The sequence below is a fragment of the Camelus dromedarius genome, chromosome 13 (assembly GCF_036321535.1).
Source record: "Camelus dromedarius isolate mCamDro1 chromosome 13, mCamDro1.pat, whole genome shotgun sequence".
NCBI classification, from domain to species: domain Eukaryota; kingdom Metazoa; phylum Chordata; class Mammalia; order Artiodactyla; family Camelidae; genus Camelus; species Camelus dromedarius.
In genome coordinates this window covers 8,320,173-8,346,434 of record NC_087448.1, presented here as the reverse complement: position 1 = coordinate 8,346,434, position 26,262 = coordinate 8,320,173, and the positions used below count along the sequence as shown (strand labels likewise).

Sequence of the window (26,262 nt, the reverse complement as noted above, 5' to 3'; positions counted from 1 at the left end):
ACTAAAATGAATGGCTCTTTCACTTAATTTCATTTTAACAAATATCATAAAGCCAAGTGTCTTCAGAGGAACAGAGAAATCAGTTTTCTAGAAAAGATGACTTCCTGTAAGATGGCAAAATGAGTCCATGCTTTTATGAAAGCCTTTCTGCTTCAAACACGTAACAATCACAGAAAAAACAGGAAATCAAAGAGACACCCCAGAGTTCTAAACAAGGTAAACGTCTCTCTTGATCCGAAGTGCAACAGAGACATGCTGTTCAAACTGCTCACTTCATTGTTCTCTCTCCTGCCAATTTGTGAGTTTCTTAAAAGAGGAATTTTCTTAAAACTGTTCATTTTCTGTGTATAATGCCGTGCTGATAAGTTTCTGCTAAGTGTACAGTCTAGTGGATATACAGATACGTTTATACATTTTTACACAATAGGAAAGTATTCATTATATTATTCATTAAGAAAATGAAACTATGTATTTTGAAATATAATTATGTTCATTAAGACAATGTGATTTTACGTATAATATAAATAACAATGGATTATCTTAGATCAAAATGAAAACTTCTACAAAAGAAAGTAAATCTTTACCTCCTTGTGTTTATGCATAGCATAGGAAACAAAGAAAAGTTTTTCCTGTTTCTTAACTAATTCTAAATTTAGGTTAATTAATCCAAAGTAACAGAACATGTCCCCAGCATCACAACAGAAGCTAAGCAGCTTAATTTATGCTTAAAGGATGTTTTTTAGACTGTAAGCTGACTCCTAATGGGTAAACTGGTTTCTTTTGAATTTTCAAAGTAATTTACTCCAGAATATGTGGGAACTCAAGAAATTACTTCTCTGAAAGCTCATGGCCTCCTGTGATCTATTTTAAAGACAAATTTTCCAAAATATTACATAATTCTATTACCTTAAATACTGTATCATTATTGTCCATAAACTTGAATTGCTGTTATTACAGCCATTTTGAGGATTAAATGAGATAATGAATTCTTTTAAAGCACTTGGCAACATAATGGAACCTCCAAAAAAAAAATGGTAACTATTATGTTGTTAGTTTAACTATATTTGAATTTAACATATGGGGATGTTAGCTGACACACTCTATGTTTCTACAGCTTAAACCAACATAAAGTTCCTTGCTTATTTTCATAAATAAAGCTTCACTGGAACAACCATTCTGAGACCATTTTCTCCTTTGCACAAAAGCAGCAGAGTTGAGTGATTGAAGCAGGGGGCATGTGGCCTGAAGAGCCTGCAATGTTTACTCTCCGGCTCTTCCAGGACAAGTCTGTTGACTTCTGCCTTAAACTCAGACCACCTTTACCAACTTTTTAAAAAGAGAATATTTTATAAAACATTAAGTGTTATTAAAATGACTTATCCACTCTTATTTGAAACAAACTACTTCGGCTCGTGTACAAGTTTCTGCCACAAAGAGAAGAGACAATCTGATGTGAATAAAGTGCAAACACGCTTTGGGAAACTCAGATGCCCCCAAATCAATCATTAGATGTGGAGCAAATTCTGAATGTTTCAGTAGCTCATGAATAAAAAAGTCATGTCTATATAAATATTTTTAAGTGAACTAAATCACCACCATGTAGTTTATTATTTTTAATTTTTAAGGATTCTTTTTTTTTAATATTTATTTTATTATTTTTTTTGGTAGGGGAGGGAGGTAATCAGGTTTGTTTGTTTGTTTGTTTATAGAGGAGATACTGAGGACTGAACCCAGGACCTCGTGCATGCTAAGCATGTGCTCTACCACTTGAGCTAGACCCTCCCCATCTATACTATGCAGTTTATTAAAATCAAATTTTCTTTCAGTGGTTTGGGAAGGGGGCAATAATTAATTGCAACATAATACATAGTGGATTTTACTATAGAATCCTCTATTTCTGATTTTTTAATTAAAAAAAGAAAAATGACAAGGATTTTTCAACTACCCCTAGACACTTACATAGTATCAGTGAATTCTGTAATATTAAAATATTTGAAGTTTTGTTGGAAATTCTTACAGCATGATCATAAATCAGCTAACACATATAAACACATTAGGAAAGAGATCAACTTGTACATGAAGAAATTAGGTAAAATTTACTGGAGGATTTCGTTCTATTCTTCTATTCCCAGTGAGTGGCCTGTGTATTTGTTCTATAGGACTGATTCAGCATGACTGAGTACCCACCCTGGGCTGGGCTACTAAAGAAATGTTAGTGGAATCTCTAATATCCAGGGAGCAGATACAGACTGCTTCTCCCAGAGGGAATGGCATAATCTCAACCACGAGTAGCCATTTCTGCTTTTATTCCAGGCACTTTGGTCATCAGCCTTTTAACCTCTGCTTCTAATACTATTGTACAATTCTTTCACCTCATCTTCCTACCCCATTCCACCTGGATCCTTGAACTAACTTTGGTTTCTTTTTCCGTGTTAAACAATTTCTCCTTCACTCTCAAATCTTCGCTCACAGAGTCTGCTTCCTACGTCCTTGCCTCCACTGGTTTTGTCCCAAATGCACCACTTCCCCCACCACCCTTTCCAGATGCTGCAGTGCCCATATGGCCATGGAGGATAACGTGTGGATGAGGAAGAGCGCCCCATCGGTTACTCCCCAGTGCCCCCGGGAGACAAACTCCCTCAGGTGAAAACATCCTCGTACACGTGCCCCCTGTGGCTGCCCTCCACTCACCTCTCCGTCAGTCACTTCCACAGCCCCGGCCTCCACTCCTTTCCAAAGAACTGGCCTCATGCTCCATGACCTGGGTCTTTGTGAAAATCCAGCCAACACCTTACCTTCGCAGTTCCCCACCATTTTTACCTTGACTTTGTCATTCACTTTTAGCCACCCACATCCATATAACACTCTAGATTTTGTATTTAATTCCCTTGAATTATTCTGAAATCCTAAATCCTGGATCCCATTCTCTGCTCATGACCTTACCTCCCAGCTCTCATATCCCATCCCTTTAATTGTACCTGTTCTTTAACCATTTGAGACCTCTGATCCTTCATTTTTGCTCTTTCATTCTCTTTTTTCCCCCTCTTTTCCTATCCAACCTAGACCACAGGGTCATCATTTCAACTCCTTTGCCAACCACCCATATTCCCGGATCCCTTGTCTCTCAGCTCCACCAGCCTGAAAAAACTCTAAAGCTGGACCAATCTAAATGTTGCATTTCCCCTCTTCATGCTAGGCCTAAAAAAGTCACAGAGCTGTCTCAATTGGCGTCACTATAAATTTGTAGTCTCAATCCTCAGTGTTGCATTTGATGTATCTGTAATTAGCTTTTTTGAATTCTGCCCCACACCCATTTCCTCTCTCCTTTCTCCACAAGCTTCCCACTTTACTGCCTCATCCTCAGGCTGGATGGCGACCTTGCCTCCTAGCTGGATGGAAACAGACAGAAACCACTTGATGGGGAGTCCGTGAAGTCCCACCCCTGCATTAGAAATTCACCTGCAAGTGTGTTTCCTTCTGCTTTTAATGAAAATCCAAGCTTTCTTGTGCTGGATTTGCAGCAAATTGTACCCATTTTCAAGTTTTGGGCTGGACATCATTTCTTCATGAGCCCTGTTATTGGTTCTCCACAGCACAAAAAAACTTGTTATTGTTTACTGTATATTTCTTGCTAAACTGCAAACTCCACACACAACACAGTAGACTCTACCCCAGAGAAAGTTCTGTACTAATGATAGTTTCCTCCAGGAAACAAACTTCTACAAAAAGAAGAACTCATAAATGACTCCTTGAAAGTTTCTTGATACCCGCTTAGATGTTTATATTCAATAGCTGTATACCATCAATTCTTTTTCTGAAAAGTATATGTGTGGGTGGATTGAATTTTTATTAACCCAATCCATTTTCAAATGCACTGAGAGAATTCTGGGTAATAAGAGAACCCAACTATAAGGCAAATTTATTTTCTATGTGAAAAGCGCTTTTGTAATAAAATAATCAAATTGCAATTTTTCTGCTTTTTAAGTTTTCTTTTTCACATATTGGATTTCTTGAAGTGTAGCACAGCTGGATATGCATACCTCACTTAGATGATGAAAGGGTTTCTAAACAGGTGTATGTCAATCAGTTTTTTCATAAATACATAACCACTGAATTCTAAGATATATTTTAGAAATAATTTTTCACACTGAAAAAACAGTCGTCTCTAGAAATCCTTAAAAAATATTTTGAGAATCAAACATTAACAATGTTACCCCATCAATAAGAAGTACTATTAAAACATTCTAGGATGGTACAGAGGGTGCTGGGAAGTGCTTATGTAATCACTAAAGCCACCTGTCCCTGCCTTGACATCTTTAGCACGGGTTGTGACACATCAGATTTTGGAACCGATTTCCATTTCCTTCCCGGCCCCTCCTTGGTCCTGCCGCGCTGACGTGCTCATTTACAGCGTTCTGAATCTGTGCTCGCTTACACTTGGTAGGAAACAGACTAACACAACATGACAAAGGAGAAGAATGGAGGGATGGACAGGAAAACAGCCAGATGGCCACACACACCCCGGACAAGGGTTGCCACAGCAACTGTGGGCCGATCACTCAGGCCCCGCGGGACAGGAAACAAATCGGGCATCACCGAGACCAAGGGAAATACTTCAGAAGCAGACAGTGAATCACCTTCGGTCAAAGTCAAGTAAGTAATGAAATGAAATGAATGTTCTGACTTATCGAAGGCACTCTCCCCGGCCGAGGGTCACCTCTCCCCTGCAAAGTGACCGGGCCGCGAGCTGCTCACCTCCGCCAGGTAGAACTCGTCATATTGCCGTTTGAAGCTCTCTCCCTTGTGATAGTTGCTCGCGGCTACGATCACATCCACGGTCACCATGCTCAGAATGAACATGTGGAAAACGGATGACCGCATCATTTGCTGTGGAGGCAAAACAGATGAACTCTTAACCAAGAAACAAACCTACGACTAAACATCATTAGCTGCTCAGACCTCCATCTGCCGCGTCCTGGGGACCTGCTGCTGCGCGGAGCAGGACTTCTAAGACAGCCTGAGGAGTGTCACTGCAGAACAGTCCGAGCAAAGGGGTCTTTTTCTTCAGGCAGCTAAAAAATAACTGGGGAGACGGTTTCAGAGACTTCTGGCTAAAAGCGGAAAATACATTTCACTTCACTGTGTAAAGTTTATATCTTAATTTTCCCTGGTTAGTTAAGAAACTTTGATCCTTAATGCTGACTGAATGGAGAAATTCTTTCTGGAAAGCTGAAACCACAGAACAAGTATTGCTTTATTCTATTAAGAGAAAAAGTTAACTGCAGATGAAAGCACTTTAGAGATCATCGTAAACTGGAAAAGTGGGCAAAACCTAAGATCTACTTATTTGTTGGCTTTGTTACTTATGTAAATTATTTATTTAAATGACTTTTATGTTTTAAACCACTTTATTGAGGTATGGTTGACATAAAAAAGTGGTATATACTGAATGTATACAACTTAGTGAGTTTGGGGATAAATATATACCCAGGAAAGCGCCACCATCATCAAGACCATAAACATATCCGCCACCTCCCAAAGCTTCTTCTTGACTCCTCTATAATTATTATTATTATTATTTGTGGTAAGAACACAACATAAGATCTATCCTCTTACCAAATTTTAAATACACAACAGCGTGTTGCTAGCTATAGGCGCTGGCTGTATGGCAGACAGACAGAAGTTATCTTCTATAACTGAAATTTTGTACCCTTTGCATAAATAATTTATTGAAAATTATACTACAAATAATAATAATTGATGTCTATGTTTATAATTATTATATGCCTGGAGCTGTCATAGGTGATTTACATGAATTAAGTCATTTAATGTCATAATAGCTCTAGGAAGTTACTGTAATTTTATTGAGAAGGAAACTGAAGCTCAGAGAAGTTAAATAACTTTCTCACTGTCCCACAAGTATTGAAGGTGAAACACAATTTGGATCCAAATCTGGTCCAAGTCTACTGCCTACACTGAGGTGAAATAATTAAGGCATTCAAGTAATTACTATGATTATAATAGCTACCATGTAATGCATACTCTAAGTATGTTATTTATTTCATCTCTGTCCATCTCCACCACAGCCCTACACAATGAGACAGGATTACTCACTTCTGCCAGTGAGTTCAGAGAGATTCAGTCATTTGTCCAAGACCACACAGCAAGTACACAGCAGAGCCAGGCTCTGTACCCACATCTGTTTAAAGCCCATTCTGGGAGCTACTGCCCACAGTGTGGTAGGAAATATATTAAAAGAGAGAATAGAGGCTGAAGGCCCTGGGCAGCAGCAGGAGGAGAGAAAAGTGGACCAATGGACAGAAACTGACTGCCTGAGGACAAACCACTGGGTCACACCCCTGGGCACCAACCGCCCAGAGAGTAGTGCCACTGTGCATGGGCCTCACCTGTTCTCAGTAAATAGGAAGAGAAGAAAGATGCCTTGAAGCCCTGCTGCTGACTCTATGCGTCCACATATGTGAGTTCATGTGGCTTCATGACCCTGCAGACGGCAACAGCCAAACTGTGTGGAGCTGAAACTTACCACTTACAAGCTCTGTGGCCCTGAGCAAGGTACTTAAACCTCTCCGTGCCTCAGTCTTCCCATCAGTAAAATCCTGGCTACTCCAAAAGTTATCATAAATGAGCACTTACAACAACATTTGCATCATAAGTGTTCTATAGAGATTTGCTGTAAAAAAATGCAGTTCTGTGAATGAGGTATTTTCCTGTTCAGAAATGAGAAATAAACTGCCCAAGGTCAAAGAATTAATTATGTTGTATATTTGACTCAGTTCAGAACCAAGTGAGATAAATAAAAGTGATAAAGTCTAACAATTTGAGAGATGTCAGACCCATTGGAAAAGCAGATATTTAGTAAGGTTTTGTGTCACCATGGTGACTGATGCTTTCTTACATCCATTTCTTTGCCCTTGACTTTATTTTATGGGTAATACAAAATCAAGTTCCAGAACTGTCAATCAACATAATTAAATGCACATCAAATTTACTTGCAGAAACTACTGACCTTCATAATGCAGATAAGCAAATCAGCTGGCAAGTTTCTATTCTCATTAGAATTTTTATTGTTATTTAGTCTTTCTTGCATTGTGAGAGTTAAATTCCATAACTATTATTCCTTCTCTATACTCCTTTCAACATAATGTTCTATTAAAAACATTTCAACTGATTCCACTTCATCTGCATGACAGAAAAGCCACAACTTTCTCTTTCTATTTCCCTTAGCTGTGAATTTATGTCTTAAGTAAACTGTTATTACTGAAGGGTCCAAACAAAGCTTTTAGCCATGGCTGTCAAAAAACTTTAAAATTGGTTTTGTAACTGTCACAGCTTCACTTTGGTGCTGTCATTATAATTAGGCTGTTTTTTTGTCTGAATGTCTATGTATCCTTGTTGGTACAGAGTCATTAAAATAATTACTTACAATGGATTTTGATACGCTATAATCACCATTGCTCAGCTGACTTTCTCCGAAGTAAGAACTTTCAAATATTAAAGGAGAATTAAGGTGATCAGTATGTGCAGCAGTCAAGTTTAAATATTAAAATCAGTAACTCCAGCTTTAAAGGTAGAGCTAGCGACATGAACCACTTCAACTCAATTAAAATCAAGCTGCATTCGAAATTGGCTACGGACTTCCTTAACGTAGACTGGCTCGCAACATTACACTTAGCCTCATGTTACGTCTATTGGACAGTCCAAATTTATACCCTTCAATTTTTCGTTTTGTTATAAAAATTGATGTACAAGAAAATGTTAAAGTTGTCAGGGCTACGAAATATTATATAACTTGAGATTTTCACAATTGTATTATTTACTATAGATGTAGGATATATAGACATATAAACACACACATACATATGTGTGCATATGTGTATATATATGCTTATATACATATGTTTATATAGTTATATATTTATAGATATATTTAGTATAAGACTCTTCAGATCCATCAGATACATTCAATTTTTTAAAGTTCCCCTCAATTGCAATGTCATTTTGGTTTATATTTTTTAAAAATCAGACAAGTTTCATATATATTTTGAGTTTGGTTTTAATCCAAGAACTACTGATTTCTGAATGTGACAGTTGGAATTCCCAAAATATAAAGAAGAGACTATAACAGAACCATTCCCAAGGCAGCAATGTCAAGAACACTCAGAAGCCTTGGAACTCCAAGTGTGGCCCCTGGACCCGCAGCTTCCTGGGAGTGTTTTAGAAATGCAGACTCTTGGGCCCCATTCCAGACCTACTGAATCAGAACCTGAGTCTTTAACACGGACTAATGTCCATATTAAAGTTCAAGACGCTCTATTATAGAGGATACTCCTTCAGTAGCAGGTTAAAATACTTTTTTTTTTTTAATTCACAATTTCATGATTCTAGAAGTCCGTGATCACTGGAAAAGTATGGCAATGTATTAAGATACATCATCACAAAAATGGATGCCTACCTCCCCCTGTCACACCCTTCGACTTCAAGATCAAAAATCAACTAAACCAGTTTGGCTTCATGAAGACAAAATGTATGCATTGGTTTTTCATCCATTTAGAGAATATTATGAAGATATCATCACAGGATATTGTGAAGACATCATCACAGAAGCTTTCATGAAGTCTAAGAATGCAGGAAGCCTCTAGAATGTGGAAAAGGCAAAGAAACAGCTTCTTCCCTAAAATTTTCAGAAGTAATATAGTCTTGCTATTACCTTGATCTTGTGCATGTACGTATCTGTATATATGTATATGCCATCTTTGATTGAAGGAGGTGGAAAACAGCTGGCCCCACTGGTGGTGTGCTGGAGCCATAACTGTGTGCATCTCTCCCCAGTTTCATGTTCAGTAATGTCACATTGCTAACTCGAAATGGGTCACATGGGAGCACTAACACCATGGAATTTAGCCTCTGTCATTGATGGTCACCTGGGCTCTCCCTTCTTCAGGAGCTTCTGTTCTGACTTACAGTCAAGTACAAGTGAAACGCAGGCACTAACATTTTCTGTTTGTCTCACTAGATTCCCACCGGCCGTAAAGTAACTGAACAGATTTTGACACAAGGTGCTTCCTTAGTTCAGAATTACTGGGAGTTTTTCTTCTTTCTTTGTGTTCATAGACCAGTGAGAAGTTGAGGGGATCTACAACAGGGCTGCTGGACAGTGGATACCTGAACCACGATGGTTTTAAGACCTTTGAAGACACTTTAACTGACATTCCCATAGGTAACATGTCTACGTATAGAATCACCTGAAATTTACTTTTATATGTTTCTTTTTATTTTCCATATTAAATGGTGGGCAGGTGAACAGAAAACCTTTGTTTAAATTCAAGAGGGAAATTATAAATTCAAACTGAAATTAATTAGCTGTCCTTTTCAAATAAACTGCCTAGCTAATGTAATGAGGGCTTAGGACGTTACATGTGATGAAATAAAATATAATAAAAAATAATATTTTTTTTAAGCTAGAGAGTATTTGAAGTGGGAGACTCATCCTGAGAAACTTAAAAGTATTTAGGAAATTTAAAGGATTGAAAAAATATACCAGAAATATGTCAAATACAAAATGACTAAAGTTTTTTTCACAATGTCCAAACCTGTCATCAGAGTTAGGGCATGGAAGGAGTCAGGCTGCTCCTCCAGACTCTCTGACTGCAGTCATTGTGTTGGACACTGAGAAAATACACAGCGATTTCAAACCCTGGCTGAAAGCTTTCAAGAGGGTTGCACGTTTAACCCCAGAAATCAAGACTTGCAAGAAGAACAATGTCTCCTTCATTTTCTCCAAAGGTGACAAGGCAACAAATATTTGATGGGAATGTGTCTCCAAAGACTATATGCCCAACATTCATATATGACTTATTTGAACTGGAAGATGAAAATATACAATGATATAGGAATGAGATAATCTGAAATACAAATAATTTTCAGATGATCTGAATACTTCTTTCTTCCAATGAAGCTCAAAAATCAAAGACGAAAAACCATTTGATCAATAGCAAGGTAAGTTAATAAATAAATTAAAACAGCATTAATAATTTTATCTTAATTTTTGTTATAGTGTATCTAGTCTGCAGGTATCTATTCCAAATATAATTATTGTTTGAAACACATATAGAATTATTGAATATATATGGGATATAATATATATTTAGATGTATATGGAATATTTAGACCTGAAGTTGTACACAGTAGACTCCTCTGTTTAGTTGATTTGGCCATAACTGGTTTCAAGACCACAATACATATTTTTCAATTAATTTTTTAGCTACTTTTTTTATATCTTGTCCTGCTTTGCCTTTAGCTGTTTTATTCCCCCTGGTCTTAATTCTCATTCTAGATTATTATAAAATACTTTTTTTCTTCCTTTGTTCCCTAAACTTTTTCTCCAAACCAGTTGTTTTATGTGCTGCTATTGGAAAATGAAGAGGAGCGTGCATATGCATGCACGTATCCTGGGGAGGGATCACTGGCATCTGCAGAAGGGGAGAGCATGAATTTGTGTCTGCTGGGGATGAGGTTGTGCAGTTCTGTACATGAGAGCATACACACATATGCACCTTCACATATAACACCCCAAATATTTGCTAAGCATTGATCACATGAAAGCTATGGTGGAAGCACTTGGAAGAAGAGAGAAAGTGATCAAATATGATCAAGGAGTCAGAGATCTCTGCCTGAGGAAGCACTGACCTGGTGCTGAGGGTAGGGACATGAGGATGGGGTGCAGAGGATGATTCAAAGAAATTCAAGAGACTGAATTAATGACAGAATTGAAGACAGATCAGATTTGGGAAGGACCAAGGGGGGCTGCATTATACGTCGGTGTACAGGTTTCTGGAGATGCAGAGAAAGCCTGGTTTCTATGTGGGAATAGGTGGGGGAGGGGTGTGTTTGGTTTTTAACACGACAAGGGTGTTGTGTGCATGAGAATATCTGGGAACGTGTCCACTGGACATTCAGCAATACACTTCTAAGATTCAGAAAGCAGGACGAGAAGGAAAGGCTGTGAGGTCACTGGACCATGGGTGTGCATGAGAGCTGACTTTCTGGAACTGAATAGAATACTCAGAGCAAACGGTGTTAGGCGAGAACCGCATGCTAACAGTAACGACAGTCGTCTGTACGGACTGAGTGACCCGCCGCCTCCCACACGCTGCACCAGGTATTTTATGTGCCTCATTTCTAAGTCTTACCAACCGCTAAGCCATGTTATTATCCCCACTTATCAGATCAGGAAACTGAGTCTCTGGGAGACTCAGCAAATTGTCCGAGGTTCTCCTGGACCATAGTGTCTTAGCTGGACCACACCGCCTTCTCACTGGGGTCTGTAAGTGTAGAAGAGGTCTGCTTGTAGATGGAACCTAAATTCTCACAGGCTCAGTCAATTCTTGAACTTATCTGCCAGTTTGTGGGAAGGTTCATTAAGAAGACAGGCATTTAAGAAGTGCCTACGATGTCACTTCATCACTCGAGATTCACATATCAGAGTCCATCCCTTCGATCTTCACTTTCAATGGCAATTTTCTCAAAAAATATTAAAACACTATAGTACTCATTTTGCCACAATTGGACCTACTTGTGGACCTTACATTATCTCTGTCCTTTGCAGAAGGAGGCACCTGGTGGGATGTTACCAGAAAGGAATCGAGCCCGAGCATGCCCGGCCTCTTGCATACTTTCATTTTCTGGTCAGTGACTTTCTTCAAGATAATGCATCACAGGGTGTGTGTTGGAAGATGGCTCAAAACTGCAGCCACATCTGTCAAACTGTCAAGGGATGCAAACTCCTACCCGAGAGGCAGGAGAAACACGGCTTGTCGCAGCAGCAGCCCAGGAACGAGGTTCCAATTTAACAGAGTCCTATTTATCATGCATTCGGGTGACCTCTTCATGCAGCTGGAGCCTATGCTAAAATTGAGTTTAAACAGCTAAGTAACAGGTTGATGCTAAAAGAGTCAATTACAACTTTTCACTTTTCTGAGACCCGCCCTTAAAGAAAATTTCTAAATGGTTTTGGTACTTCCACATAAAAGAATTACACTATTGCCTGAAGAAGGTAGGGGTGTAAAATGTGCATATAAGTTAAACATTAATATTTTGGATATATCTTTCTAATATTTTAATGCCTTCTTAGGTAGAAGTGATGTGCTCTTTAGCATCTCACAGAATTTCTGAAAATCATTCGGAAAAATCAACAGGTAAATGGACAACAGACATGAATAAGCAATCTATGGAAAATGTAAGTGGTCTATGCATGTATGAAAAAATGCTCAAAGTTCATAGGCTGGAATCAGGGAGGTTCGGATGTAACATTACGACATATCATTTCACACCATCGGGTGTAAAAGGCTGATGACATCAAGCGTGGACAAGGATGTGAACCAATGAGAACTCATACAAGTTGCTGGTAGGAGTAAGACGTGACACTCCCATCTGGAGAGTCATAAGGCAATATCTCAAAAAGCCTATGGTTTTTCATATCCTTTCACTCAGAAATTGCTCTCCTAACTATTTATGCTCAGGTAATTTTTAAGTCATGGGCAAGAAAATCTTAGAATGTCTGCAATAGCAAAACAGTAAAGAAACAAGGTCAGTGGCCATCAACAGGGGAAAGAATGAGGGAATAAATGGACAGACTGTGGCATAGTTTTGTAGTAGCATAATACACACTGATGAAAATGAAAAGGGTGAAAATACACGGTAGGCTGCGTGTGATGAAACTCCCACGTGGCCACTAGCTGTGTGACCATCTTCAAGTTCTTTAGGCTCTCTGTGCCTCAAGCTTCTCATTTGTTAAGCAGAGATCATAATAGCACCTGCCTTCATGGGGTGATAAGCATTAGGTAGTTTAATACTTCTGGGATATTCTGACTTATAATGAGAAATACATATTTGGTCATTGATCTGGTCCCTGGCACCGGGCTCTGAAACCCTTGATATTTCCCATGATGAGAGGGATAAAGGGGTCTTTTCCTAAGTTAATGAGGTGGGGCATTTTGGAAAGCCCCTAAAGATAGGATCTGGTCACCAAAGAACCAACAAAGGATTAGAAGGTTGGGACTGGAAGTCCAGGGAGAGGAGAGGAACTGGAGACTGAATCAATTCCTGCTGGTGAATGATTTAATCAACTATGCCCATGCAATGAAGCCTCCATTAAAACCCCAAAAGGCTGAGGTTCAGAGAGTTTCCGGGTTGGTGAACCCATGGAGGTGTTGGCAGAATGGCGATCAGAGAGCATGGAAGCTCTGTGCCCTTTCCCCGTATCTTGTCCTGTGCAGGCTGTTCTATCTGGCTGTCTCTGATGACTGCGTTCTATAATAAACTGGTACTCTAGTAGGTACAATGTTCCTCTGAGTTCTGTGAGCTGTTCTAGCAAATCATTCAAATCCGAGCAGAGGTCATTGGAACCTCCAACTAGAGCTGGTTGGTCAGAAGCCCAGGTGACATCTGAAATGGGAGGTGGGGGAGCAGTCTTGTAGGACTGAGCCCTTAACCTGTGGGTTGAACTGTAGGATACCCAATGGTGTCAGAGACTTGTGGGGTGGTGTGGGAGAGCACTCCCCTCCCCCACCCCACCGGAACTGGTGATCAGAACCCCTAACTTCTAAGACTGTGCCTGACACAGGGTGAGTGGTCACGAAATGTAGCTATTATTATTTCCAAGAGAGGAGACACAGGTACTCTTCCTGCATTTCTCTATTAGCTTATAATCTATTTTTAAAGCAAGGAAATGACTGAACATTATATTGTCTAATGGCTCCAATTTACAAACCACTTACAAGTAGCTCATGATGTTTCTCCAAAGAAAGTATTTTACAGGTGATCTGAACTTCAGGTCAGACCATAATAGCTTATTTAGCCCTTAATAGACTTCCCTAGTCCTGTAAGACTGGACGGTTTAGTAGGGAGAGTTACCCCTGAGTTGTAACTCCTGAGGTCAAGTCCCACGGCTCCCTACGGTCAGAGTTAGGTCCCCTGTCCACTAGGTCCAGGGAGTGGGTGGCTCCTGGAGACAGAGATGGGGGCACTGTTTTCAGAGGAATTAAGACGTAAACTGACTTTGAGTTTGTGCTGTAGGAAAACCCTGCTGCCTGCATTCAACTCCCATGACCTTGACCTCCTGCCTCTGGCCAGTCTCCCGTTTTGGGTGGCCTACTACGAAACCTCTCCCAGCTCCACACTCACCTTGGGATGCTTCCTGGTGAGTCTCTTTAGAACCCTTAAATGGGAGGTCACCAAACTCAGTTGCAATCCGCCACATGTGGGCGATATGCAAGACAAAGAATGAAGCTAGTCTTCTCGGGGAGGAAACAGAGGCAAGTGCACAGACAGAAGCAAAGATGAGCAGTCAAGAGAGAAGGGCAAGGGAAGTGTGGGCGCCCTGGAGGCCCGACGACACTCGCAGTAAGTGCTCCCTGTGAGCACATGGTCTGAACCAAGTAATTCTGGACAAGGACATGAACAATTCTCACAAGCCAAGCAAAGATCTGTTATTCCCAACTTACAGAAACATGCCCAAGGTCAAACTAACAAGTAGCAGAGCTGAACTATGTCCGTCTCCAGAGCCAGTTCTCTAAGAGGCTACCATAGGGTGACTTACTGTCCCTCGAGAGATGCTGTACTGGGTATTACTTCATAGAACAAAGTAGAGACACCTGCAGCCGGGGAGGCAGGCGTGAGAGGTGGGGGGTCATGTCAGCCGTCGTGTGCTGGGTCAGTCGTAGCACAAAAGGGAAAGGAAACCAGGTGTGGCGTTTGGCTTATTCAGGTTTCCCCATCACTTGCAGCCGTCTTGTTCCCGTAGCCAGGACTGAAGGCGGGAAGGGGTGAGACCCCAGACAATGAGCGTCTCAGCAGTGAACAGGGAAGTGGGGAGACACAGCCCAGGCAGGACAGGGGGTGGGGGCGTGTTTCAAGGGCAACAGGACATTCGTCTCTTTGTCCTTAACTTAGGAATGAGTTTATTGGCAACTGCATAGATTTAGATCATGGCTGATTTCTTTACTAAATATGGTATGACTTTCACTAATAAGCATGAAAAATGTCCTAGCAAAATTAACTTCACTAACATTAAGTTAATTCACTAAAAATTTCAGCAAGTGGCATCAGAGTTCACCACACAGAACCCACCATGTCAACAAGACGGTCCTGCTTGACCTCCTGCTCTGAACTTGTGGTTGTGCAATTCCATGTAAGAGCACGTGTCTTCTCATCCATTACGAAAACAGAGAGGACCACCCTAAGGGTACCAAATTAAATCCTTTCCCTGCGTGCCTGCATGTGACTTCCATTATGATTACAATTATAGCTAGAATTATATGTATAATTTGCATCTCAGAACACAGAATGGAATTTGTAGAATTTCAAATTGCAGGCCAAAGGTGCCCATTTTTCCTTGATGAAATGGCTCTAGAAAGCCTATTACTCTGTAAAAAAGAAGATCTCCAAGGGTGCTCATTCACTTGCTATGTCCATAATCAACATAGATAAAGGGGGAGAAGAAACAGCACAAATATTGCCATCTTTGAAATAAGGCAAAACATGTGTGTGCATAGGAATGTGGGGAAACAATAAAAAAATTGGTCCTACTGCCCAGATCCTAACCTCTGCTCATTGGAATATATAAAATCCTAATAGATTTATTCACGCAATGTAAAAATGTGAATATACATACATACATACGTTCAGATACATATATGTCTTTCAGACAGATGGATACATACATACATCAAAGAGAGAAAGAGAAAAACAATAAACTTTTACACAACAAACACCCAGAATCACAGTCACATTGTGTGTTTAGTTTAACACTAGTAGGGGAAGGTAAGCCACTTCAATCAATCTGATTTTATTAAATTGCTTAATTGCAGTTGGTGAAGAGGACAGATAGATGCTCATATCAATAAACTAGAGAAAGATACAGAAAGCAGAAAAGAAAGCAAAAATACAAGACAAAGTACCATGAAGAAAGTTAGCAAATGCAAAGCAATTCCACCTGAAACAGAGATGATTTTTAAATGTCCTTCATTTATAAGGGAATTTGAGCCAGTCTCCATTTATGCTGTTAGGATTTTAACATTTTGAAATTATGAAAATATAACATTTATGGGGAGACTTTTTGGGAATAATGGAAAATCACACACTTCTTACTATTATACCATCTTTGTGAACTAAAAAGTCACACTAATCTGACTTACTTTGAGGGCCACCCAAACAAAGGGCCCCTGAGACCCAGCAGGTGAAATAAATCAAAAAAGCGGGTCCAGAGTCATGTTTCAAACACACAGGAACCTCCTTCACTTCTACAAAGAAACACATTCATGTCTCCTTTCTGTCTGCAAACAATATATTCATTTGTGCATGCATTCATGTATATGTATTTATGTATTTATGCATTTAGGAGTTTATTATTTCTTTTCCCTCCATAGAGTCACGGGCAAGGAGAAATAATATTCTGCCAACCTGAGAAGAGTAACTGAATGAATCCGTGGGTAAGTAAAGCACACGTTTCCCATGCTGTGGGGAGAACAAATGGAGCACTGGGAGACTCAGGGAAAACGGAGAGACTGCGCCCAGCGGGGCAGCTCTGGCCAATTAGACCACATGGCAGTGGGAGCCCTTGTTGCCAGATCTTTCTAGTTTACAAAGGCAGTGGGGTATATAGGTTTTTGCATAAAATTTCTGTTTTTTAAACTTGGGGTCAAAATTTAAAACCAAGTTCCTCTCTCAAGACAAAAATCAGTAATTCCTAATACCCAAACGGGGACGCCGGCCTCCGGCCATCTCTCAGATATTGTCAAGAACTCATTTTTCTAATTTATTTCAATCATGGCAAACTTACCAACTCAATTTACTTACAGCTGTTCAAATGCTTCATTCCAATAAACCCCACTTTTTTTGTTAGGCAGGAATGGGGTTTGGTTCTTTTCAACAATGTTATTCCTGAAACTACATTCCTAAACACACATTTATGTATTTCTCATGCTGACCATGACCATTATGGTCCTTACTGTCATGGAGTTTTCTCTGGTTGGAAAAATAGACATTAAATAACAAATTATACCATTTTAATTAATTTTATTAAAATTACGATAAATACAAAAGAAAAGTATAGGATGATACAGGAACATGTAACTGCAGTACCTGATCTGTTCTTTGAGGACCAGGAAGACTTCCTTAAGAAAGTGACATTTGAGCTAAATTCTGAATTCCGAGTGGGAGAGAAGGGTGTTCCAGAAAGAGAAGACGCTCTGTGAAAATGACAGTGCCTCCTGGAGGCAGAAATGTTATTTTATAGAAGAGATATAATGCATGAATTCAGGAGTAAAGGGTCTTAGAATTCTGGGCTCCTAACACAGGCCTCTAGGTTACCTCTGAGAAGAGGAATAAGGAAGGATAAATGGGAAGGACTTAAAGCAAACTCTCTTTTAATTTTATTTCTACAGTTTAAAATTCATTTTAGAAGAATGTAAATTTTGCTCATTTTAAAAATAAAAAGAGAAACTGACAAGTGTTAATTTCCAAAATATACAGACAGCTCATACAGATCAATAACAACATCAACAAAGCAACACAATCAAAAAATGGGCAGAAGACCTAAATAGACATTTCTCCAAAGAAGACATCCAGATGGCCAATAGGCACATGAAAAGATGCTCAACACCGTTAATTATCAGGGAAATGCAAATTAAAACCATAATGAGGTATCAGCTCATACCTGTCAGAATGGCAATCATCATAAAGTCTACAAATAAATGCTGGGGAGGGTGTGGAGAAAAGGGAACTCTCCTACACTGTTGGTTGGAATGTAAATTGCCACTATGTGGAATGGTATGGTGGTTCCTTAAAAAACTAAAAATAGAGTTACTATACAATCCAGCAATCCCACTCCTGGGCATATACCCAGAGAAAACTCTAATCTGAAAATATACATGCAACCCAATGTTCATAGCAGCACTACTGACAATAGCCAAGACATGGAAGCAACCAAAATGTCCATCGACAGATACTGATCAATAGAGAAGATATGGTGTGTACACACACACACACACACACACACACACACACAATGGAATATTACTCAGCCATAAAAAGAATAAAATAATGTAAAATAATGCCATTTGCAGCAACATGAATGGACCTAGAGATTATCATACTAAGTGAAGCAAGTCAGACACAGAAAGACGAATGTAATATGATATCACTTATATGATGAATCTAAAAAGATGGCACAAATGAACTTACTTACAAAATGGAAACAGATTCATAGACATAGAAAACAAACTGATGGTTACCAAAGGGGAAAGCAGGGGTGGGGGAAGGGTTAAATTAGGAGCTTGTGAATAACTAATACACACTACTACATGTAAAATAGATTAACAACAAGGTCCTACTATAGAGAATGGGGAACTATTCAATATCTTGTAATAACGTATATTGGAAAAGAATCTGAAAAAGAATTTAACTGAATCACCTTGCTGTATGCTAGAAACTAGCACAACAAAGTAAACTGACCATACTTCAATTTAAAAAAAGAACAAACAAAAGAATAAAAACAAAAAGAAGTGATATATGCTACTGTTTGTCTTTGAGTGAGGTATCATTATATCCAAGGCAGTGAGTGAGTGGATGGTTCAGATGAAAATTTGCCTGTTACCAAGGCTTTAAACGGCATTAATCATTAGCAGAAGCCCAGTTGTGTATTTCATGACCATTTTATTTTCAATACTTTTTCTTCAATTATTTTGTTTCTCTTTCAATAAGTTAATCAACAATTCATTCATCTTTCACTCAGACACGGAAATGTACTGTCTCTCTTTAGTCTCAGGTCATGTCCTGCCCACCAAAAACATTTGATCTCTTGGCCATCCCATTTTTCATCCCTGATCTTTCAAACGGCTCCTTCCAGAAAGCTTGAGTTAGGACCAAACATGGGGTGCTGAGCTGAATGGGACCACACAATGAGCTATCTGTCCTTTCATTATTTCAAACCACACGTATCATCATTCACACAATGTATCGGGCAGCGGCCACACCCACAACACGCATCTAACACTCGTCTCCCGGATGCCGCATCTACCCCTCTGCCGACCTTTATTTCCCTCTGCTCCGTGCTGTCCCCTCCATCACACTGTCCTTGCCATCCATCTCTTGCCATCTCAAATCTTTGTGATACAGAGGCTTGCTTCCTAATTCCAGATTTCACCTTGAGGCACCTATTAACCAGCATTTACTAGATTTTTAAGCAATGCATTTGGGGCCCAGCAAGACTCTGATTTGGTACTCCTCGCAGGCCTGATACTTTATTTCTGTTACAAACTGATGTTTCCTTGGCATATTTTTTTCAGTTGGATGGAGCACAGGACTAGGAAACAGAAGATCCAGATACAAGTCCTGGCTCCTCCTTCTGGTTGAGGTGCACCTTCAGGAGGCTCACATGGCCCTCTGCATCTCCACTTTCTCTTCTACAAAAGGCCAACAGAGCATGCCGGTCTGTCTACACCGCAGGGCTGTACTGAGCCTCATCCTTACTCGCTCCCTGCCTCATTCTCATGGTCACGGTTTAAATACCACCACCTCAGGAGGACTTCCTCTGATCTCTCAGATGAGGAGAGAGGACTCACAAGTTACACTCTCCCATAGCATCCTGTGTTAATTCTTCAAAACGCCCATCACACCTGTAACTGCTAGCTGGATGTTGGTTTTTCTTCCCACACCCTGAAGGACCCTGTAAGCTCCAGGAGGGAGGTCCTGCTTGTCTTATTCGGGACTATCTTTGCATCAGTAAGTATCAGTTGCTGGATTAATTAATAATGTAAGTCAAAGCACTTTTTAGGCAAGAAGCTGCTACTGCAAGCATTGTTACTCTTACTGCTTTTACAGCAGGAGGAGCAGCAGAGGTGGTTGTAGTAGCTGAATTATGCGCGGCGTTGTCAGCGTCAAATCCATGACAGAAAGAGAAGCACAAGATAATATTATCATTATTCACTGTAAGCTCTTCCTCTTTTTCTGCTCCGTCTCTTTAACAAATAGAAACAAACAGCTATATGATTAATGGCCACAGTAATGGTTCAGGGACAATATTTTGCTTCTTGGGCACCAGTCCTCAAAATGCACGAGTTCTCACCTGGAGAAAGATCCAAAAGAAAGACAGAAGGGGTGTTCTCATCCCAAAGCAGATGAACAGCCCTTCCCCAAATTATAGGAGGAGGGCATATGAAAAACTATAAATAGCAGCCTTTTTGTGGGAAGAGCATTTGCAACTGAAAACAAAAAGAGGGTGAAGACTGGGGGAGAGGAGGGTATAGCTCAGTGGTAGAGCTCATGCTTAGCATGCAGGAGGTCCTGGGTTCAATCCCCAGTATCTTCATTGAAAAAAATAAATAAAGGGGGTGAAGAAAGTAAAATTCTCCAGGAGGAAGAATCAGTCCTCTGCTCCCAACATGGGAGTTCTTGCCATTGTTAATGTGACACTGTTTTGTTAATGTGACATTGTTTTGAATGAGTTACTGCTATTTGGAGGGGCAGAGAGGGAGGACAAAGCAGGAGAAGAGGCCGGTTTTGGCCACCAAAGAAAAGGAGTTGATTAGGCTTTTGTAGGGAGCTCAGAGCAGACAAGTCCAGAAGGTTCACAGGCTCATCCTCTGGTCACCTGCCAGGACCCGGGCCCCCTGCAAGCCCATCGCCTCCTGTTTGCCGCAGCTGCATTTTGTCAAGGAAGCATCTTTATTCTCTCTCATTGCTTGAAATGCTTGCAGACGCAGAACAAAAGCCCACGTATTAAAGGTATTTCCTTCCCAGGAACTCGGTGAGGGACTCAAGACAGTGAACCGTGATCTTAGCTGTCTGCCCCAAACAGTTCAGGCCTTTGTAGAACAGTGTCGTAAGCCTTAAGGTGACAACAAAACTCGTCGTTGACTCACTGCCGCTGACCTGCTATTACCTGTGTGCATTCATTCACCAGAAATTCACCAAGTCCCTAGTGCGTATCTACAGCGATGCCAGGTCGTGGGAATACAGGATGGACTCCAATACTGCCCACAAACTGGGGCGGATCTAGAGCTCGGAGAGCTGTGGATTTCCTTGTACAAAGTAAAAGTCAAAGACCTTGGTGGCACGGGTTTTAGGAACGGCAGGTGCAGTACCTGGAGGCAGGCTGGGGCGCGTCCCTGGGGCTTGTTGACATCCACGGCTACCAGCTGCCATCCGCCAGCAGCATCTTCGTGAAACATCTTCAAGACAAAGAGGGAGGTGAGTCAGAGACACTTACTATGGAACACTGAGAACTCTAACGATGTCTGCAGCTTTTTACATTTTTTTAACGTTATCAAAGATTTGTCTCCTTTTGGGTTTATATTTAGAACATGAGTCATTCCAATTTTGTTCATTTTACTGCTGCAAACTTAATCGAATAATAATAATAAAAGAACACGGGTAATCGCTTGCATTAATTGAGCACTTGCTAGGTATCAGGCCCTTTCTCCCCTACAGATGTTCTGCATATAACTACCCAAACATTCTCCCTACAAGACTTTAAAGTAAGTATTTCCTCTCCATTATGCTGATTACTATATATTAGATCTCAGTAGAAAAGGAAAATTAGAATTCCAAAGCTTTTACACAGAGTGATAATTTTTTATCTTTATTCCGTGGACATTTCTCCCTGAACTCACAGAAAAATATTCTCAGGATAAATAATGTAAGAAATGCACAGATAGCAGAGGGAGAGAGGATGCTGTTTTAATGAGAGGAGAATGACAAATCACTTAAGAGACCGTGGAATTAGTTTATGGAGGCCACAATTAATCTGCTCAGGGGAAATTTGGGGTACGTATTTATGAAGGGGAAAAAGTAGTTTCTTTTGGCTTAAAAGACATAGGTGATGAAATTCAGGATGGTATAGGATGCTAAAATCTGACATTCATTGAATTAGACACCCAGGTTCTTGGATGTGTAGGTCGTCTTTCTCATATTCTACTACCTTAAAAATTAGTTATCCATCAATATTATACCAGGCTGAAAGGCATTTATCACTTACAAATATCTTCCCATTAATATATATTTTCTTTCAATTCCTTAGGAGTGTGTGGCAGTGGGATGGAATAGGGTGGAATTAAAGATTGCTATTTTTCTAAGAAAAGACACCAACTACAGGCACTCCCTGCTTTCTTCCTGCCTGAGGTCACAATTTCATACACATAAAGATTTTCTTTGCCATATTTATGTCTTCCTGTTAGTTTGACCCTGTGTTTAAAAGGGTAATTATTGATGAAAATGTGAGACGATGCAAAGATCCTGTTACCTAGGATTTATAATCATCATTTCAAACTGCTGGTAACAGAGGCAGTGGATCATTTGCAGAAAGAAAACTTGACCTCTGTAAAATAAGGGAGGTGGTGACAGACAAGTGCAAAATTCACAGGGCATAAATGCATTTTTAAGATGACAAAACAGAGGGGCACATTTACACAAAGATTCTCAGATCAAAGATGCCAATTACAAATAGATTTTCTCAGCTGTCCATTTACAGGATTCAAGTTCCCTTTAGAATAAATTTTTAAAAGGTATGTTTAGTGGGAGAATCAAGCCCGTCCATCACTAATAGGTTCATTCTGAGAATACATACATTTGTGGAGATGCAAACCTGTTTAAGAGCCTTTTAAAGTAGCTGTCAATGTCTAGGAGTCTCCTTTTAAGGAGAAAAAACAAAGGCAATCACGTCAGTCACGAGCTAAAGACTCTCTGTACAAGCATCTCTTCTGTCTTATCACGGTGCAAAGAGAGGATCCCTGGGGCACATATTGGCTTCCATCAGGAGCAGACTCATTTTCTCTGTTAAATTATTTTTTTTTTTCCAGTAGACCGAAGTCAAATGAATCAATTTAATTGTTAGTAGAAGTGTTCTCTCAAGGTCACTTCTTTGTATGGAATGAAGTGAAGGAAATGCAAACAGGATGCATTTCTCTTTAGTTCCTTGAATTACAAAACAACATTCTGGTTGGATAATGTAACTGTAGCTACAGGAGGTAGTTGGTGAGACAGGTAAAGCCACGAATCCCTGGGGACTGAAGTCCTTAGGGGAGTGTGTCAGGGGCTGCTAGCTGTTCCTCCATATCTGTTCTCTCTGCTTTCTAAAGTGAGAAAAATTTTAAGGGACCAGTAGGCCACCAAAAAAAAGGACTAATTCTTTTCCTTTTTTGAAGCTTATCTTGACTATGTCAAGGGCTATTGTAGAATGGTACAATAGTGAAATCCTTCCAATAAGAAAGTACAGACATGGACTAATATATTTATCTTAGGAAACCATAAATGAGAATTACATTTTGTGAGTCTGTCATTGAATATATCATTTAGGGATGAAATCAAGTCAAGTACCCTTGCTCATTATTTTGTGTAATAATGACTATTATCTGTTTTTTTTTTTAAGATGACTGACTTTACTGAATTGCTTTCTCACATATTTTAATGATGTATGTTCATGTGAAAACCAATGGTGTTGGAATGCAGTTAGCAGATTTTTACTAAAGTATTGTCTTGTATCATTTCGTTGGACATAGTCTTTTCATGGAGGAGAAATGCTTTCTCTTTTCGATCATGTGCTTTTTCATCTATGCCTTTTTGCCCTCTAACCCAGCACTGCACTTGTACACAGAGCTTGTTTAGGTATTATATGAACCCATATTCAGAGAATGTTCATCGAAACTACAAAGGAAGAAGAACTCCTAAGTGTTCTTTTATCAACTTCACCCTGGTAAGTATCAGAAAACATGGGCCAGCAAGTGTGTTCAATCAGAGAGAATGACAGATCCAGAAATGATTTCTCTCTTTAGACAATCAGAATATTTATTTACCGGACCCTCAATATGACCCTATTGGGCCATGATTTGTCTATATAATTGAGGTGTATATTGATCACCGGAGCCTGCCTTGTGTCTATCACTGTACGTGACAAAAACGGAGCCTTGCGGGGCCCTAAAGTTTAGTTCTGTCAGTTCTATTCCAGGCAAGTGAGATAAGCTCATCCCTATGGTGAATCAGCCTCGATCAGAAGACCGCACGACTGGCAACAGGTATCTGAGGTGAGGTGTCTAAGGAATGAGAGTGTTACGTCTGACCCAGAGATACACTATGCCCAGGACATTTCTACCAGCCCACTGGCACATCTCAGCATCAGGTTTTGGGGCAACACCCCTAAAAACTGGTAGTGTGGGAGGTCTCATTGTGGGCTGACACAGAGGCTATTATATCCCGGGTGTAGGAATCTCTTGAGCTTTAACCCAGCAGAGAACTGAGCGTGTGGCAACAGTGACCTATGTCTAATAAGTAAGCAGGCACAAATGTCCCCATCTCCTTCAGGGTCTGGGCAAACTAATGATTACTAATCTGAAATTTCCCACACCTTCTTCCTTTTGTTTCCCTGCTACATGCTCTACTAGGGTCTCCTTATACAAGACCTTTGGCATTCCTTTTTCTGTAATTTGTTTCTATGCTGTGACTCGGAGGCATGTTGCTTTGTTATTTTTAAAAAAGAATTCTCTTCACTGATACCGCTTTCCCTCTGAGCAGTCCACATCAAAGCCAATTCCCATGGAACCGCCTAAGGTGTTGGAAAGCCCCTACTTTGTCCCTTTAATGTGTATAATTTTTCTCTCTACACACACAGCCCTCCTGGGAAGTCCAGGGACTTTGAAGCGTCAACACGGCCACCGTGCCTGGGGCCCTCTTCGCCCTCCTAGGAGGATAACTTACAGAGAACAACTGCAGATGTCCCACATACTAGAGGAAAGCAAGAACTGACTTCATTTCTGAAAAGCTACGTGCTTCACAATACAATAATTTTTTTATTCCCTGAAAGCCTGTTTTATTGTAATTAGAAACTTGTGATTTAATGTTTTAAACCATTTAACGAGAGGTCCTTGCGCATGGAGTTGTGTCAGGTTTTATAAACATAACAGAATCACAGTAAACCACGTCTCTCTCTTGTACACACACAAAAGCATCTGGGCCACTTGCTGAATGGCTGGCGAGGGGCTGGGCGGGGCTTGCGGCTTGTTGCCAGGCAGCCCGAGAGGCTCCTGCAGGAGCTTCAGTTGCCTAGCAACCGGGTCCTCAGCCACAGCATTTTTCTTAATGAAGGTTTTTCACAATTCTCTGTGTGATTACCTCTGCTGAATACCTAGACGCATTACCGCTGAATTACCAACTTATTCCTCCTGATTAAGTACAATTTTGCATCAAAGCAATTTTGTACAACTGTGTTCACAATCTCTTCACATTTCACTTTCTATTAGAACTGCTGGCTGATTTGGTGGTGCTTCGAAACACCGCTTTTCCAGCTGTGGTTTTGTAAATAAGAGTTACTTAATAAGCACTATATGGTTTTAAAGATATTTTAGGTGTCTCTTGGGAATACTGAATGTGAGTTTTGTGCAGAGTTCATAGTTCTACGTTCCATTTAGTTATCAAGGTCTATACGGGAAAACACACCTTCATAAGGTTGTCACCCTACTTAAAAGACATGTCAGCATAAACTTGGAACTTCATTATTTCTCATAGTTTATTAGGAGAGATGAGGGAAGAAATGAAAACTAGATGTGGGGGATTCTTTGAAGGTTTTCCTACATGCCACCTGTGACATAACCAAGATGATCCTTAAAAAAAAAACTTTCATGAAAGTTTGAATAGCTGTTTGACAAAACTGAACAATATTAATACTATTTCATCTATAAAGAATTGGTTAGACCATTCAAACTTTCACAGCATCATAAAGATGCTGCAGAAAGCTTTTCCAAATATTAGCAAGTTTAATAGCATTTTAGCTATTAGTCATTAAATGTAATTATTTTTAAATAATATATTATTTTAAAAGTAATAATTATATAAATATAGTTATTAAAAGTTCAATTTGGAGATTTTCAAAGTAAAATTTGTGCCTTGAATCTTTCACAGATACCTTTGTCCTAACAGACCTGTATAAGTATTCATAAACTTAAATTTCTCTTAAAACTTAAAATAATAATTTTCATTCTCAATTCAGGAATTTTTATTTTCTCTCTCTTTTATAAAGATTCATAGCAGAAGAAGGTATATAAACTTGTTCTTTCTTTCTAAACACCAAATAAACAAACATGCAAAACAAAACCTAAAATAAAAACAAAGGCATTTGATCTGAACTGTCCTTTTATGTAATAAATGCCATACTACTTTTAGTCAAATTCTGGGACACTTCTAATTTGGGGGCACATA

The 26,262-nt window shown here is 39.8% G+C and overlaps 1 protein-coding gene across 4 annotated transcripts in view; it reads right to left on the bottom strand.

The window, feature by feature from the left end:
* NALCN (sodium leak channel, non-selective) overlaps positions 1-26,262 on the bottom strand; it is a 265,237-nt gene that overhangs the window by 147,028 nt on the left and 91,947 nt on the right. For all 4 annotated transcript variants that reach the window (XM_031466281.2, XM_064492994.1, XM_064492995.1 and 1 more), the window contains 2 exons: positions 21,162-21,248; positions 4,756-4,887 (listed from right to left, as the gene is read on the bottom strand). In XM_031466281.2, the coding sequence (XP_031322141.2) occupies positions 4,756-4,887; positions 21,162-21,248 (219 nt within the window). The remainder of the gene's footprint in view (positions 1-4,755; positions 4,888-21,161; positions 21,249-26,262) is intronic.